The 18,791-nt window shown below is 40.3% G+C and overlaps 3 protein-coding genes across 5 annotated transcripts in view; 2 read left to right on the top strand and 1 right to left on the bottom strand.

Moving 5' to 3' along the window:
- Window positions 1-3,796, top strand: part of Ecm2 (extracellular matrix protein 2) — a 32,580-nt gene extending 28,784 nt beyond the window's left edge. For 2 of the 3 annotated variants that reach the window (XM_006253742.5, XM_039096237.2), the window contains 3 exons: window positions 201-340; window positions 1,340-1,666; window positions 2,619-2,831. In XM_006253742.5, the coding sequence (XP_006253804.1) occupies window positions 201-340; window positions 1,340-1,666; window positions 2,619-2,787 (636 nt within the window). In that variant the 3' untranslated portion in view covers window positions 2,788-2,831. Of the gene's footprint in view, window positions 1-200; window positions 341-1,339; window positions 1,667-2,618 lie in introns of all 3 variants that reach the window. The other variant, NM_001427107.1, reaches the window with a different exon arrangement.
- The window catches only part of Cenpp (centromere protein P), a 175,221-nt gene that overhangs the window by 65,587 nt on the left and 90,843 nt on the right, over window positions 1-18,791 (bottom strand). The window lies entirely within an intron of this gene.
- Rpl6-ps6 (ribosomal protein L6, pseudogene 6) lies at window positions 11,631-12,598 on the top strand. The gene has a single exon (XM_063276944.1). It carries the CDS (start codon window positions 11,855-11,857, stop codon window positions 12,539-12,541), a length of 687 nt encoding a protein of 228 aa, XP_063133014.1. The 5' UTR covers window positions 11,631-11,854; the 3' UTR covers window positions 12,542-12,598.

Genomic DNA, 18,791 nt, shown 5'->3' with positions numbered 1-18,791 from the left:
ATAATGCTAATGAGAATAGTATATTTTAATTTTTTTTTTTTGGTTCTTTTTTTCGGAGCTGGGGACCGAACCCAGGGCCTTGCGCTTCCTAGGTAAGCGCTCTACCACTGAGCTAAATCCCCAGCCCCGTATATTTTAATTTTGTGAAATTAGATACCACTGAATACAAACAGAAGAAAAATATTTTCTCTTCTTTATAGGAGTTGTACCTAGAAAATAATCAAATTGAAGAAATAACTGAAATTTGTTTCAATCACACCAGAAAGATAACTATGATTGTACTACGTTATAATAAAATAGAAGAAAGTCGGATTGCTCCTTTAGCATGGATAAATCACGAGTAAGTATCTACCACAATTTAACATTCTAAGCATCCTTTCCCATGGAACTCTTATTCTTAGTTTCAACGTTTAGCTATCTCATTGAGCTTTCTAACCATTTATTACATAACTGGTATCATGACCACTACTCTCTGAGTGCTAAAGTAGCAAGAAATGAGGGCTGATTCCTGACAATCAAATGCCACCCTGCAGCGTCTGCCACAGGCTGCAGGTTGAGACGGCGTAATGTTTACATACAGAGAGGAGAAAGCAGGCGACTCCTTCTTCACCATTAGATGGAGATGCCAGGCTGCAGAGGCCAGGCCTGTCTTCCTAAACCACTTCTCAATCTTAAGAAGGCCTTGTTTGAGAACAGAAATACAAAATAGAATCCACCTTCCTAGACAGGAATCAACAGCATATCTGCAGTCTTTATTAAAGGCTGCATGTCTGTGGAAAAATATACTCCTGAATTGACCAGCTTGGGAAATGGGTTGTTCACAGAGATGAAAAGAGGTGTGGAATCAACTGGAGAATAATGAATTCTTTCATGAATAGAGGAATCTTTATTGGGTGAAAAGGGATGGGTAGAAGCCCTTGCAGACTCAAGGGAAGCTTCTAACAGAAAAGGATGGAGCTCATCACATTCCCGGGATTGCCTGGTGCATGAACCCTTTAATCCCTCCATTTTACCCTAATCCCTTCATCTCACCCCAAGTCTGTGATACGCTAGATCATAAATCTAATAAGGATGAAGAATGAAGGCAACCCCCACTCTCACCCCAAGTCTCATTCAACAACTTGAGCTTCGTTTCCCAATTTCCCGAAGGATCTGAGCTTTCCCACGCGGATTCTGATGCACACCCAGAGCTAACGAACAGTGTGAACGCTGGTGAGAGCACGAGCTTGAGAGCCAGACAGACTCAGGCTGGCACAGAACCTAGGTCTGTTCGGGGTCACTAGGATGGCCAGTCAGTCTCCTGAAGTTCCTTATCCGATTCACTTTTCCTTTGTTGCAGAAATCTTGAATCTATCGACCTGTCCTACAACAAGCTCTACCACGTCCCCTCCTATCTACCCAAATCTCTTTTGCACCTTGTCCTAATTGGGAACCAAATTGAACGGATCCCTGGCTATGTGTTTGGCCACATGAAACCAGGCCTGGAGTACTTGTACCTGTCATTTAACAGACTTTCTGATGATGGTGTGGACCTAGTCTCGTTCTATGGAGCATATCATTCTCTGAGAGAACTATTTCTGGATCACAATGACTTCAAATCCATACCCCCTGGAATACAAGGAATGAAAGCATTGCATTTTCTGAGGCTGAACAACAATAAGATACGGTAAATTTTAAAGTTTTCAAGTATCAATTTAAATTTCAATTGATAAATAAAGATGCAAAATATGAACCTTTTGATTTATTTTGAAGAGAAAAATGGTTATAAAGAGTAATTAGAACTAAGCAAAACTGACAATGTTAGTAATTGCTAAAGGGGAATAATAGATCCATAATGATTATGACTTCCACTTTTGTACTAATACTGTAAACTTCCACAGTAGTAAGTAGAACATGATTACATAATATGTAGAGTCTTGGAGACAGACTCATTTGAGGCTGCAAAGCAATAAATACGTCCCTATACTAAAATCCCCATGTGCATACAGAAAGTGCCCTGCAGAGTCAAAAGTTGCCTAAATAGAGTTTTATGAAGGCAAATTCTGAAGGAATCTATTGGCACTCAACTTCCTTCACATTTCTATATCTTTAATCATTACACCTGCCTAGGCACCGTGGGTGACTAGAAGATTAATCTGGAACAGTCTGGAATCAAGTATGGTGTTCATGCATTTAATTCAAGCTATTGAGAGGTGAAGGCAACAGGATGAGGAGTTAAAGGTCAGTCTTGACTGTACCTACTCAGTAAGGGAGGATCCTGTTTCAAATCACCTTTCGGAAGACCTCCCTCACTCTGCAGGCCGTGATGATGCTCCATTAGCGCACGCCTGCAGCCTCAGTTCTTACTCTTGCCTCTACCATCGTCTGCTGTTGCCCCATCCCACACCCTTTGAGACATGGCCTTACTTTGGAGCAGGCTGGCCTGGAACTCAGTTGAGTAGTGAATATAAACTCACGGTAACGCTTCACTAGATCCCTGACTACTGGAATTTACAAATGAGTCACAATGTCATGCCTACCTGCATTTTAAGAACCAAATCATTTTAAAAAACGTAGCTTCTAAATTCCAGACTTAGATACTTGGACTGCTTATAATCTACATGTCTATTGTTCTTTAGGAACATCCTTCCTGAACAAATCTGCAATGCTGAGGAAGATGAGGACTCAGCTCTTGAACACCTTCATCTTGAAAACAATTACATCACAACTAGAGCTATGTCGCCCTATGCGTTTTCATGCATAAGACTGTACTCAAGTGTTGTTCTTAAACCACAACGCATCAAGTAACTTCAAGTTTCTCTTTGCCATTTATAAATTTTACCCAAGCATAACAAGCATTACATCTCTTTTGTGTGTGTGTGTGTGTGTGTGTGTGTGTGTGTGTGTTTGTACACGAGTGCAATGTCCTCAGGAACTAGAAGAGGCTGTTGGACGCCCTGAAGCTGGAGTTCAGGTGGATCTGTGCTGTGAATTGAACTTGGGTACACTCTAAGAGCAGTACACGTTCTCGATGGATTGATCCATGCCTCAAGTCCCCAAAATACCATTCTCATGCTAATTTCGTGGTTTAGATCATTTTACAATGGTTAACTATGCATATTGGTAATGGTAAGGAAAGCTAGCAGAAGGGCATACAAAAATTCTACACTGTAAGCCTAGAATTAGTTCTTAAAATAAAAAAAAAATTTTCAAGATTGCTTTCATTCTTCAGCAAGATCAAAAGATTACAAAAAGTAAACTGGGCATGGTGGCACATGCCTTTGATCCCAACATTTGGGAAACAGAGACCAGAGGATCTCTCTGAGTTTGAGGCCAGCCTGGTTTATATAGTGAGTTTCAGGACAGCATGGACTATGTAAAGACCTTGTCATACAAAAAGACTACAAGAAGCAAATACTCTTCTAAATATACAAATTACTGTTAACTACAAGCTGATGTAAATGTAAATACAACTTATTCCTCCACTAGTTAGAGAGTTAGCAACCATCTCCTTTGCTAGATTTCTAAAATAAACTTTTTGTCAGTTTAATGAACAAAGTGGTATTCATTACACACTGACTTGTTGTAGTGATTTCTTTTATTAACGTAAAGCTGATCAATCTATCATGGTCAATCTCTCTGTATTGATACAAAATTTTATATGATACATACAGAACCTCTGTGCTTTTCTTTTATTTACTTAAGTTTATGTTCTGAAGAAATACTAGTGTCTCGACTTAAGCTCCAGCTTTGGTCTCTGCTTTAGTTTCTTTTCCTGTTACTGTGATAAAAATACCTCAATAAAAGCTAAATCAAAACATAATTCCACCTCTAAAACAAAAATAATAGGAAACAATAATAATTTGTTCCTAATATCTTTCAACATCAACGAACTCAATTCCCCAATAAAAAGATATAGACTAACAGACTGGATATGTAAACAGGACCTAGCACTTTGGTGCATACAAGAAATGCACAAAGACAGACAGACACTTCCTCAGAGTAAAAGGCTAGGAAAAAAGTTTCCAAGCAAATGGTCCCCAGAAACAAGTTGGAGTAGCCATTCTGATATCAAATAAAATCGACTTTGAACCAAAGGTTATAAAAAAGATAAGGAAGGACACTTCCTACTCATCAAAGGAAAAATCCACCAAGATGAACCCCAGGGATGCAGGGATGGTTCAATATACGGAAATCAATCAATATAATCCACTATATAAACAAACTCAAAGAAAAAACTCACACAATCATCTCAGATGCTGAGAAAGCATTTGAGAAAATTCAACACCCCTTCATGTTAAAAGTCTTGGAAAGATCAGGAATTCAAGGTCCATACATAGTAAAAGCAATATACAGCAAACCAGTAGCTAACATCAAGCTATATGGAGAGAAACTTGAAGCAATCCCACTAAAATCAGGGACTAGACAAGGCTGCCCACTCTCTCCCTACTAATTCAATATAGTTCTTGAAGTATTAGCCAGAGCAATCAGACAACAAAAGGAGGTCAAAGGGATACAAATTGGAAGGGAAGAAATCAAAATATCACTATATGCAGATGATATGATTGTATACTTAAGTGACCCCAAAGTTCCACCAGAGAACTACTTAACCTGATAAACAACCTCAGCAAAGTGGATATAAAATGAACTCAAACAAATCAGTAGCCTTCCTCTACACAAAGGGTAAACAGGCAGAGGAAGAAACTAGGGAAAAGACACCCTTCACCACAGTCTCAAGTAACATAAAATACCTCAGCGTGACTCTAAACAAGCACATGAAAGGTCTGTATGACAAGAACTTCAAGTCTCTGAAGAAAGAAATTGAAGATGATCTCAGAAGTTGGAAAGACCTCCCATGCTCTTGGATTGTCAGGATAAATATAGTAAAAATGTCCATCTTGCCAAAAGCAATCTGCACATTCAACGCAATCCCCATGAAAATCCCAAGTCAATTCTTCACAGAGTTAGAAAGAGCAATTTGCAATTCATTTATAACAACAGCAACAGCAACAGCAACAGCAACAACAACAACAACAACAGCAACAACAGCAACAGCAACAACAACAGCAACAGCAACAACAACAGCAACAGCAACAGCAACAACAACAGCAACAACAACAGCAACAGCAACAACAGCAACAACAACAGCAACAGCAACAGCAACAACAGCAACAGCAACAGCAACAGCAACAACAGCAGCAACAAACCAAACAAACAAAAAATAAACAAAACAGGATAGAGACAGCAAAAACTATCCTCAACAATAAAAGAACTTCTGGGGGAATCATCATCCCTAACCTCAAGCTGTATTACAGAGCAATCATGATAAAAACTGCATGATATTGGTACAGAGACAGGCATGTAAATCAATGGAATAGAATTGAAGACTCAGAAATGAACTCGTGGTCACTTGATCTTTGAAAAAGGAGCTAAAAGCATATAGTTCAACTGGTGGTCAGGATGTACAAGAATGCAAATCAATCCATTCCTATCATCTTGTATATAGTGGATCTTGGACCTCCATATAAAACCAAACACACTGAAACTAATAGAAGAGAAGTGGGCAAGAGCCTTTTGAACACATGGGCGCTGGGGAAAATTTCCTGAACAGAACACCAATGGCTTATGCTCTAAGATCAAGAATCGATAAGTGGGACCTCATAAAATTACAAAACTTCTGTAAGGCAAAGGACTCTGTCAATAGGAAAAAATGGCAACCAACAGATTGGGAAAAGATCTTTACCAATCCTACATCTGATAGAGGGGTAATATCCACTATATACAAAGAACTAAAAGTTAGACTCCAGAGAGCCAAATAACCCTATTAAAAAATGGGGTACAGAGTTAAACAAAGAATTTTCAGCTGAGGAATACTGAATGGCTGAGAAGTACCTAAAGAAATGTTCAACATTCTTAGTCATCAGGGAAATGCAAATCAAAACAACCACACCAGTCAGAGTGGCTAAGATCAAAAACTCAGGTGACAGCAGATGCTGGCCAGGATGAGGAGAAAGAGGAACATTCCTCCAATGTTTGGTGGGATTGAGAGTTTGTATAACCACTCTGGAAGTGAGTCTGGCGTTTCCTCAGAAAATTGGACATAGTACTGCCTAAGGATCCAGCTATACCACTCCTGGGCATATACCCAAAAGATGCTGCAACATACAACAAAGACACATGCTCCACTATGTTCATAGCAGCCTTATTTATAATAGCCAGAAGCTGGAAATAACCCAGATGTCCTTCAACAGAGCAATGGATACAGAAAATGTGGTATATCTACATAATGGAGTAACTACTCAGCTATTAAAAACAATGACTTCTGCTCATGGATTGGCAGGATTAATATAGTAAAAATGGCCATTTTACCAAAAGCGATCTACAGATTCAATGCAATCCCCATCAAAATTTCAATCCAATTCTTCAGAGAGTTAGACAGATCAATTTGGAAATTCATCTGGAATAACAAAAAACCCAGGATAGCTAAAACTATCTTCAACAATAAAAGGACTTCCGGGGGAATCACTAGCCCTGAATTCAAGCAGTATTGCAGAGCAATAGTGATAAAAAACTGTATGGTATTGGTACAGATACAGGCAGATAGACCAGTGGAGACTTGAAGACCCAGAAATGAACCCACACACCTACGGTCACTTGATTTTTGACAAAGGAGCCAAAATCATCCAGTGGAAAAAAGATAGCATTTTCAGCAAATGCTGGTTCAACTGGAGGTCAGCATGTAGAAGAATGCATATCGATCCATGCTTATCACCCTATACAAAGCTTAAGTTCAAGTGAATCAAGGACCTCCACATCAAACCAGATACACTCAAACTAATAGAAGAAAAAGTGGGGAAGAATCTTGAACACATGGGCGCTAGAGAAAATTTCCTGTATAAAACACCAATGGCTTATGCTCTAAGATTAAGAATCGACAAATGGGATCTCATAAAGCTACAAAGCTTCTGTAAGGCAAAGGACACTGTTGTTAGAACAAAACGGCAACCAACAGACTGGGAAAAGATCTTTATCAATCCTACAACAGATAGAGGCCTTATATCCAAAATATACAAAGAACTTACAAAGTTAGACTGCAGGGAGACCAATAACCTTATTAAAAAATGGAGTTCAGAACTAAATAAAGAATTCACAGCTGAGGAATATCGAATGGCTGAGAAGCACCTAAAGAAATGTTCAACATCTTTAGTCATAAGGGAAATGCAAATCAAAACAACCCTGAGATTCCACCTCACACCAGTCAGAATGGCTAAGATCAAAAACTCCAGCAACAGCAGATGCTGGCAAGGATGTGGAGAAAGAGAAACACTCCTCCACTGTTGGTGGGATTGCAGACTGGTACAACCATTCTGGAAATCAGTCTGGAGGATCCTCAGAAAATTGGACATTGCACTATCTGAGGACCCAGCTATACCTCTCTTGGGCATATACCCAAAAGATGCCCCAACATACAACAAAGACACATGTTCCATTATGTTCATAGCAGCCTTATTTATAATAGCCAGAAGCTGGAAAGATCCCAGATGCCCTTCAACAGAGGAATGGATACAGAAAATGTGGTACATCTACACAATGGAGTACTACTCAGCTATAAAAAACAATGACTTCATGAAATTCATAGGCAAATGGATGGAACTAGAAAATATCATCCTGAGTGAGGTAACCCAATCACAGAAAAACACACATGGTATGCACTCATTGATAAGTGGCTATTAGCCCAAATGCTCGAATCACCCTAGATGCACAGAACACATGAAACTCAAGATGGATGACCAAAATTAGAGTGCTTCACTCCTTTAAAAGGGGAACAAGAATACCCTTGGCAGGGAATAGAGAGGCAAAGATTAAAACAGAGACAGAAGGATCAGCCATTCAGAGCCTGCCCCACATGTGGCCTATACATATACAGCCACCAAACTAGATAAGATGGATGAAGCAAAGAAGTGCAGGCTGACAGGAGCCGGATGTAGATCTCTCCTGAGAGACACAGCCAGAATACAGCAAATACAGAGGCGAATGCCAGCAGCAAACCACTGAACTGAGAACGGGACCCCCGTTGAAGGAATCAGAGAAAGAACTGGAAGAGCTTGAAGGGGCTCGAGACCCCATATGTACAACAATGCCAAGCAACCAGAACTTTCAGGGACTAAGCCACTACCTAAAGACTATACATGGACTGACCCTGGACTCTGACCTCATAGGTAGCAATGAATATCCTAGTAAGAGCACCAGTGGAAGGGGAAGCCCTGGGTCCTGCTAAGACTGAACCCCCAGGGAATGGGATTGTTTCGGGGAGGGCGGTAATTGTGGGAGAATGGGGAAGGGAACACACATATAGAAGGGAAGGGGGGGGGCTAGGGGGATGTTGGCTGGGAAACTGGGAAAGGGAATAACATTTGAAATTTAAATAAGAAATACCCAAGTTAATAAAGATGGAGAAAAATTAAAAAAGAAAAAAAGAAAAAAAAAACCCCAATGACTTCATGAAATTCTTAGACAAATGGATGGAACTTGAAAATATCATCCCGAGTGAGGTAACCCAGTCACAAAAGAACACACGTGGTATGCACTCACTGATAAGCGGATATTAGCCCAAAAGCTAGGAATGGTTAAGATACAATTCACAGACCACATGAAGCTCAAAAGAAGGAAGACCAAAGTGTGGATGCTTCAGACCTTCTTAGAAGGGGGAACAAAAATACTTCTTAGAAGGGGGAGGAAATATGGAGACAAAGTATGGAACCTGATATAGCAGTCTGCTGAGAGGCTCTGCCAGAGTCTTACAGATACAGAGGCTAATGCTTGCAGCCGACCATTGAACTGAGAACAGGGTCCCCAGTGGAGGAGTTATAGAGAGGACTGATGTAGCTGAAGGGGTTTGCAACACCATAAGAAGAACACAATTATCAACTAACCAGACTAACCAGAGCGCCATCCCAAGAGTACCCAGGAAAGGACCTATGGCTCCATCCACATATGTAGCAGAAGATGGGCCTTGTCGGGTATCAATGAGAGGAAAGGCCCTTGGCCCTGTCAAGGCTGGATGGGAATGTGAGAGCAGGGAGGTGGGAGGGAGTGGGTGGGTAGGTGAAGGGGCACCCTCATAAAAGCAGGGCTAGGGGGAGGATAGCAGGTTTCTGGAGGGGGAAACCAGGAAATGGGGTAACATTTAAAATGTAAATAAAAATGCAATTAAAAAAAAAGGCTAACTCAAGGAGGAAAGGGTTTATTTTGTTATAGAGTTTAGGGGTACAGTCCATCATGGGGCAGGGAAGTCAAGGGAGAAGGAGACTGAAACAGCTGGTCATATTGTATTTAAAATCAGGAACTAGAGGCGAGGATTGCTTGTGCTCAGGTCAAAGGGAACTCAGGCTCAGTGAGATGAGCCAATGGAATTATTATCGAATACAACAGTGACAGGCTATTAAACAATTCACTTCAAATTCACACATTTTATTTTCAAATGGCGTCTCACTTTGTAGTTCAGGCTGCCTTGGAACTCACTATGGTCCTTTCTGCTTCCCCAGTGTTAGGATCACAGGTATGCATCACTGTCAATCTTCCTGTGACCTACTTCAGTTGCATTATGGTGAGCAGTTGTCTCCTTTCTAGCAGGAGTGTAAGTAGAAAATCAAGGACCAGGAAGGAGCTGTCAATCAGTTAAAGAGGATGATGAGAAGAGCATACCAGTCTAGGCTTCCCTTGTCAGGGTCTGAGGGAGCTCAGGAATATGCAGCCATGGTCAGCAGCCTGCAGGGGAAGGATGGTGTATGCAGCAGCAGATACAGATGCACAGTGGCCTGCTCTGCACACTTCCCTAACTGTGCAAAGGTGCCGGATCTCTTATAAAGCTAAAAGTCAGAATGACAGGTGGAACTTTGCCCTGAATTCTGAAGACTCATTTCAACTTCTTTTATACTTTTGTGAACATTTCCAGCATGGAAACTGTTCAGTCTTGAAATTTCATCATGTTCAGAATGGGATGTTTTAATTTCATAGAAAGTGATAAATGTCCTTGCAGCAAACATTCCTCTTGATAAGAAACAGATGTTCAGTCTGGTCTCATAAATTTGCTGTACTTACTAGCACATATGTGCACTAAGAAGGTCTTAGAATAACCATGGTTGAGAAAACACTAATGTTGTATCTTGACTTTGCACATGTGTGTAAGGAATGCTATCTGTATTTTTAATTTTGAGATTTGGCTTATTGTACAGGACTACTTTAAAAACACTAAGATCCCATCTAGTGGAAAACATAGAGCCTGGTGTTTTAAAGAAACAAATATATCGGAAACCAGAGAAGGACCTAAAATATTATGTTTGACTAGATCAGTGGATCAGATCACACAAGGATCATGGGGGAATCTAGGTCACTGATAAGGAAGTGAGCAGGGGCCATCTGTGAGAGAATAGGCTGAACCTGGCTTGTAGTACAAGCAAGAGATGGGAGGAGTATAAAGTCATGAAGTCACAGGGCGGGAGGATGAATGTACAGGTGAGGACACTTGCTTTCAGAGTCAGCGTCAGCGTACCCTCATCTCAAGGCACAGAAAAGAAGCCAAGTTCACCATCTGTCTCTATGACTTAAGTCTCTGTCTTTCCAAAGCTAGGGAGAATGGTACCTAAACCCCAACTCTTAGGGAAGCTCCCTCCAGTACTCAAGTCAGATATGGGTTTATTAATTATATCTAACTGACTACCTGGTATTTCTAATGAGGTGTGATGTTTTGTACATGGGGTGCTGCATGAGAGCTAGGTTGAGAGGTATATTTTGCTTTTCCAGAAGGACTATAAAATTCAGGAGAAAATAAAGAATTAAAAAAAAAAACAAACCCTAACCAAACAACAACAACAACAAAAACAAAAAGAATCTGAAGAAAAATTAAGCATTTACAAAAGAAATATAAGAAATTAAGTAGAAAAAATTTCACAGGGTCATAAAGTCAATCGGAAATAATTTTTCTCATTAATCTTTCCTAACTTGGATGTGTGCGAATGTGTGCATGTGTGCACATTTGTGCAGACATCAAAATCTTCCAGAAATGGAATTACAGGTTATTGTGATGTGGGTGCTGGGAACTTAACTTGTGTCCTCTGAACAGCATACAACTTAACCGCTGAGGTAGTTTTCCAGCCCAGATTGTATTCTCTAGACAATTAAATCATGTTTTGACAACTGGAAATACTTAGCATTCAATATGGTTGTTCTGCATCACGGGCCTTCCAAAGCCATCATTTAAACATACGATGAATTACTATGTTCCCAAGCTGACGATTTAATGAAATACTCAAATTCTGCAGTTTAAGGGAAACCTCAAAGGGTGGTATAAATAAAGCCCTATATGGTATCAGTTCTATCCTTTCTTCTTCTTTAGGGGAAGAATAAACTTTCCCCAGAGAAAAATTTATAGACTGAGATGACTGAACTAATTCTTTGTTTATGGTTGTATATCAGTTCAGATCACTGATTGATTCTAAACATTTTAAAAAATACTAAAAGAACTCACTACAAGAAATGTCATCTCTAATCTAATACCAGACAATCATTAGATGCTCCTAAGGTATAGATCAGTGAAACATTGAGATTTATCTCCAGTACTTAAAAAACAAAAATGCGGTCTTAGTCCTCTTTCCCGTCTTGCAAGATGGCGGGTGAAAAGGCGGAGAAGCCTGATAAAAAGGATTAGAAACCTGCAGCCAAGAAGGCTGGTGGTGATGCTACTGCTCCCCGGGCCCGGCCCGCTGGTGCGGTCAAAAAGGGTAGTCCTAAGGCTAAAAAGCTGAGCAAGAGTAAGCCCCATTGCAGCCGGAACCTTGTCCTGGTGAGAGGAATCGGCAGGTACTCCCGATCTGCTATGTATTCCAGAAAGGCCTTGTACAAAAGGAACTACTCTGCTGCCAAGACAAAGGTTGAGAAGAAGAAGAAGAAAGAAAAGGTCCTTGCTACCGTCACAAAAACAGTTGGTGGGGACAAGAACGGTGGCACCCGGGTGGTGAAGCTTCGAAAAATGCCTAGGTATTATCCTACTGAAGACGTGCCTCGGAAGCTGCTGAGCCACGGCAAGAAGCCCTTCAGCCAGCACGTGAGGAGGCTGCGCTCCAGCATCACTCCCGGGACTGTCCTGATCATCCTCACTGGGCGCCACAGGGACAAGAGAGTGGTTTTCCTCAAGCAGCTGGGCAGTGGCTTGCTACCCGTGACTGAACCTCTTGCCCTCAACAGCGTTCCTCTGCACAGAACACACCAGAAGTCTGTCATCGCCACCTCTACAAAAGTTGATATCAGCAAGGTTAAAATTCCCAAACACCTGACTGATGCTTACTTCAAGAAGAAGCCACTTCGCAAGCCCAGGCATCAGGAGGGTGAGATCTTCGACACAGAGAAGGAGAAATACGAAATTACAGAGCAGCGAAAGGCTGATCAGAAAGCTGTGGACTCGCAGATTTTGCCAAAGATCAAAGCTGTCCCCCAGCTCCAGGGCTACCTGCGGTCTCAGTTCTCCCTGACGAACAGCATGTTCCCTCACAAACTGGTGTTCTAATTGTTAACAACCTAATTAAACTGCTTCATAAGGTTAAAAAAAAAAAACAAACAAAAATGTACATGGTAACTTGGAACTGAAATCAGCACTAGACAGATCTGGCCTAAAACTTAGATCTGTCTTCCACTGTCCTTATCACAAAACTGGGGAAACAACTCTGTCTTACAGTGCATGGACAATTAAATGATGTGATGTCAAAAGGCAGTGCTGAACCTAGGGCAGGCTGTCAGAGTGCGTCAAAGTCTTCATCAGAGACTTCAGCACACAGGGACGCAGGCATTAAATGAACTGCTTTGGTTGCCGGCCTTTGTACGGGGGATAGTAATTAGCAGTGGGGAAAAGTGCAGGCCAGGGCACTAGGGCGGTACTCAGCACAGTGTGTTTACTGGGCTAGAGAGTAAATTCTCTCATATACATAGATAAGGAAGATCATATATCATATCTCTCATATCATATACAAGGCTTGTACAGGGAGTCTAGCCTGCCAGCAGCTCAGCAAACACGGCTCTCGAGAAGCAGGTGGAGAATCAACAACAAAGCTCAAGCCACCTTTTCTCGGGGCCATGGCATGTACACGTTCATTACTAAGAACAGTGAACAGCTCTGAACTGTACTCCAGACTAAAAGAGCACATTAAATGTAAATGTTGAAATTCACAGTCTAAAGTACATCCTAGATTTGAAATAGACAGACAGACAGACAGACAGACAGACAGACAGACAGACAGAGGGCTCTGAGGTTAAGACCATTTGTTGCTCTTGCAAAGGATTCTGGCTTAGTTCCCAGCACCCACATGGTGGCTTATAACCATCTGTAACTCTAGTTCTAGGAAACACAACACTTCTGATCTCTGCATGCTGTGCACTTATACACATACATGCAGGCAAAACACTCGTGCACATAAAAAAAAATCTAAAGTTTTCTTGAAAACAAGCAAGCAAACAAGCAAACAGACAAAGGCTGGAGAAATGCCTCCCTCGGTGGTTCAAAGCACTTGCTACTTTGCCAGAGGACTCACGTTCAGTTCCCAGCATACTCGATGGGAACTTTGCAAAATACTGTAACTCTACCTCCAAAGAATCTGATACCCTCTGCTGGCTGCCTCAGGCACACACGTAGCCTAAAGACAGATATACAATAAATAAACAAACAAGTAAATACTTCCTCAAAAAAAAAAAAACAACCACAAAAATTCACCAGGTTTGGGGTGGTGACATATGCCAGTGATCACTGTCCTCAGAAGAGTAAGGTGTGGCAGTTATTCAAGTTGTAGGCCAGTCTGGGCTACACACAGAGTAAATTATGCATTAGTCTGGGCTATGAGCAAACAAACAAAATTGATGATAAGAAAGAAAATTAAATTTGACCTGTACGCATGAGTCACTTTGGATTCTTTTTTTTTAAAGATTTTATTTATTTTATGCATATGAGTACACTGTGGCTGTCTTCAGACACACCAGAAGAGGGCATCGGATCCCATTACAGATGGTTGTGAGCCATGTGGTTGCTGGGAATTGAACTCAGGACCTCTGGAAGAGCAGCCAATGCTCTTAACCACTGAGCCATCTCTCCAGCTCGTCACTTTGGATTCTTATAATATCCAAAAACAAAAAGCAAAACCAAACCAAAACCCTGTATATTACTCATAACAGCCAACCAAAGTAGAAATAGTATTTGATCATTAATCCTGCATAGTAGATAGACTCCTCCCTTAGAAATAATATCTGTATCCCTACTACTCTGCATAGAGAGCTCAGACCTTTCTAGCAGCCAGCAAAGTTGAGGCATAACATTCCACGGCAAGTTTGTCCTTTCTCATTTCATCTATGGACCTATGACTATTAGAACCAACAGAACCTAACCCAACTGAACCAGACAGGGACGAATATGATCAAGATCAAGTGTTTGAAAATTTCAAAGACCTAATAAAAATTTCACAAATACAATACTGAAAGTTAATATTTATCTCCTGTACTCTAAAACATTTTCATATAAAACAGTCTATTACATATTATAGTTTGTGGAATCAATGTTTGAGTCTATGTGTAGAGTCCTTGGCAGATTACTCACATGCTCTTGCTTACTGAAGAACTTCTGAAACTGAGATCCCTGCTGGAATTCTGGCTATCATGTGCTGTCATTTGTAAAGGAACAAATGTTTTAACTTGGTAAGTATATCTTCATGATTACAAAGACTAAAAAATAATATGACTACACTTATTCTCAAGTTTTGCTTCCTTTTAGACATATAAATGAATAGAGTATAAACTTACATACTAGGTTATTTTTTCCTTTGCATAAAATGTGAAGAATGTGAACCCTACACCAGGGAAAGCAGAACTGTCTTAAAAATAACATGTGATTATACTAAATGAGTATTAGTTTGGAAGAGAGAAGGAATACATCATGTTATTAAAATGTTCTGATTTGTTTCTAAGTAACAATCTCTGTGGTCAAATAAACTTACATCAAGTCATCAGTGGATCTAAGCAAGTCTCTCTGGAAGCTGGAATCAGCTGGAGGTTCACGGTTTTGTATAAACTGGAACTAACATTCAGAAGTATGGAGTCTGCATGTGAGCTGTGGGAGCCTAACCCAACTAGCATCCTAGCCCCCAGAGAGCAAGTGCACTCTAACTGGAGTCTGTTACAGCGTCCTGTAGGGACCACAACAAAAGCACCTCTGCACAGTACGCAGTTATGTGCGCTCCACTTCCACACACCAAACAGTACTTGGCAAATTCATTTGATGATCTCTGCTTCCATTCCTGTGATCATCCATCCACCCATCCATCCATCCATCCCACTCACCCACCGCACTCACCCACCCCACTCACCCACCCATTGTGTCTAAATCTCTATCTATTCATCATCTAGTACTCATGGATGAAACTGAGTCTTTTGAATATATTCTAACATTCATCTCCAATACTTCAGTATGAATCACGTAAGATTTCCCAACAACTGGTTCAATTTTTATTTTTACATAATTAATTCCAAAAAGTAATTGAACATTGATTCAATATTATCAAGCATATTCAATATTCAAATTGCAGTTGTCCCATTGGGTCCTACATTGCAGTACATGAGGTTCAGGACCTACATGTAGCTCATGGGCCTTTTACTAAGGCATGGTATTCCTTCCCGTGGGAAATGGCATTTGGAAACACAGACCTGGAAGCTTACTGCTCTCTCTTGAGCTTATTGCTCTCAGGTCCTGTCAAAGAAATGTGCTAGGAGATTTATGTAGCAAAAACACATTTGTAGACTGCAGCATTTTCTTTTTTGTTGTTGTTGTTGTGATAAAACACCATGAACCAGGCAACTTAAAGAAGGAAGATTTACTTTGGCTTCTGGTTCCAGAGGAATAGAAGTCCACCCTGGCTGGGAGTCCAGGCAGCAGCCCGGGAAGGAAGTGGAAATGGAAATGGAGAAGATGCGAGAGATCACACTCAACTACAAGCATGAATCGGAGAGCAAACATGACATGGGATGAAGCTTTAAACACTCAAAGCCTGCCCCAAGAGGTCTATTTCCTCCAGCAAGGCTCTGCCTACCAAGAGAACCACAACCTCTCCAAAAAGTGCCAAGTGAATCATATTTTTAATATCAGAGCCTAAAGGAAATACTTCTCATTCAAATCAGCAGAGACATTTAATAGTATTTCACATCCATACACTGTATTAAGCTGAATTGTACTGTATAAACTTTTTATTATTCATTAATTCAGGGGCTGGAGAGATGGCTCAGTGGTTAAGAGCCCCCGACTGCTCTTCCAGAGGTCATGAGTTCAATTCCCAGCAACCACATGGTGGCTCACAACCATCTGTAAAGAGATCCGATGCCCTCTTCTGGTGTGTCTGAAGACAGCTACAGTGTACTTACATATTCATTAATTCAGCTAGACTCATGTTAAATGACAAATGACAGCAATAATTCTTTCATAACTTGCAACCTCAGGCAAGGGAACAAGAGTGAGCTGAGCTCTGCCCCATCAGTTGTCACTGCACTGAACTCATGAAAGGTCAGGGCAGCAGAGGAGGGAGGAGCTACCTGCTATAAATGTCAGCAAATTCTGACAATCAGGACTTCAGGTTGGTTTTTCAAGATATGCTAAAAATTTGGACTTAGCTGAAGGATTTCATTTGCTCTAAATCTAGCTGCAGACAATGCTGCTTCTAGTTCATGTTCTATAGTTACAAATTCCTGATCAATGTGCTTAGTCCCCCATAAGAAACATAAATATGTAAACAACACATACAATCTGAACCTTCACAAAAGGTTCTGTAGGTATCCACTAAATGCCAAACCATAGGCTATCATCCAAACAAGGTATATAAGCCCAGTCTATAATTTGGACACTTTAGAGGTTGAGAAAGGAGAACCACAGGTTCTAGGCCAATCTGAACTACTTAGAGAGATCCTGTCTCAGGGGAACCAAAAAATACCTGTGGTATACATACATGTATGTATTCTGTGATTTAGTGCTCTTGGACATTCTTTTTGGTTTTTCCAGACAGGGTTTCTCTATGTAGCTCTAGCTGTCCTCTAACTCAGAGATCCACTTGCCTCTGCCTCCTGAGTGCTAGGATTAGATACCTGTGCCATTATGCCCAGTATCTTGGACATTATTAAGATCTAGGGTTTGCATCCTAGCAGCCTTCACCAAACTGGGAGGTCCCTGAACCTGTCATCTCACCTCATCTTCATCCATGGTACTACAGCCTTTCCTGATTCACTAAGAAAGTGAGAGCGTGCTAGACAACAAAACACAAAGCGCTGTGTGTTGGCAACTGTTGCCCACGATGTGCCTAAGATGCCACAGTTCTTATAGTACTTACCTTACCAGTCAGTTTCTCAGGCCTGCCCTTAACTTAATTTGTATTATAGACTTTGATCTTTGCTGTCCATGTCTACATCATGGGCATCATCTTAGAAAGAAATCATATGTGAGCACAGTATTAATAATCTATTTTTATTTTCATAGTATATAGGGCAAAATAAAAAATAAATTTGCATTTTTATATCTTTAGAGCAGTCACAATTTCTGTTAACAAAATAAAAAGAGTATTACTTTTAAGTTTAGTAATTTATCTAATTTGTAACATAATATAACCACATTTTTATATTTTTAGAGCAGTCACAATTTCTGTTAACAAAATAAAAAGAGTATTACTTTTAAGTTTAGTAATTTATCTAATTTGTAACATAATATAACCACAACTTCTAAAGATGCTAACTAGTTCTTCAAAACACAACAGAAATGTGGGGAAAAAGAAACGAAATTGTAGAAAAACAGAAGAATTAGGTTCTCCATAGTCCTAAGGGTCAAATTCAAAGGTGATTTTTCTCTCAATGCAGGAGGAAATACACAGCTTTCTGTGATGACTTGGGGAAGGGGAGCTCCTCAGTTCCACCTTGTTGTACCTTGGGAAAGTTAAGATAGAGTAATTCCCACCTAATCAAAATGTACACATATAATTCTCAAATAATAAAATTTAAAAATATTCATAACAATCCTTCAAAAGGTAATTAATTCTGTTGAACATGTTGATAATGGGTGGCACATTCCTACAATGTTTACAATAGTGAGATGATCTATTGCTAACCACAATGACACAGGTGACTTTCAAAATTAGAACACTGAATGAAAAAAGACAGACACGTGAAGAATGTAGACACAGGTGATTTCAAAACCATATTGTTGGGAAAAAAAGACAGACACGTGAAGAATGTGTTATGTGACGGCATATGAACGAAGTTCAAAAATAAGTTATGATGCTGAAATTATCTTTGTAGGGGAAGAGGAAAGGGGATTCAGATTTCTTGATCAAGAGTTAGGATTCATTGAGCTGTACCATTATGGTCTTTTAATATGTTTTAATAAAATATTAAAATACAAAACAAGTCATTGTGTAGGACAAACAATTTCACTTATGATCTTCCTTTTCATGTCTACACACTGACAGAATTCAGGCAGAGGCCGACTGCTCTGGGCACAAGGATTAATAAAGTACAGTTCATACTTTCATCCTGTTGCCAACCCATCAAGTTAACAGATACATTTACAACTAAAATACAAGTGAGTAACAGACTGTGAGCATCTACTCCAAATAAGATGGCTGCAGCACACTTGAGATGCAAACAGTGGGGTATCTAGGCGTGCTGAGCTGCCTGTGACGTCAGACTTGAGGGTAAAAGATGAATCTTTTACATGAGGGAGGAGAGGATGAACCCCCAATTAAGCTTCC

Source organism: Rattus norvegicus, chromosome 17 (assembly GCF_036323735.1).
Source record: "Rattus norvegicus strain BN/NHsdMcwi chromosome 17, GRCr8, whole genome shotgun sequence".
Taxonomy (NCBI): domain Eukaryota; kingdom Metazoa; phylum Chordata; class Mammalia; order Rodentia; family Muridae; genus Rattus; species Rattus norvegicus.
The sequence above is the reverse complement of the archived record's forward strand: the minus strand, read 5'-3'. Positions and strand labels throughout refer to the sequence as shown.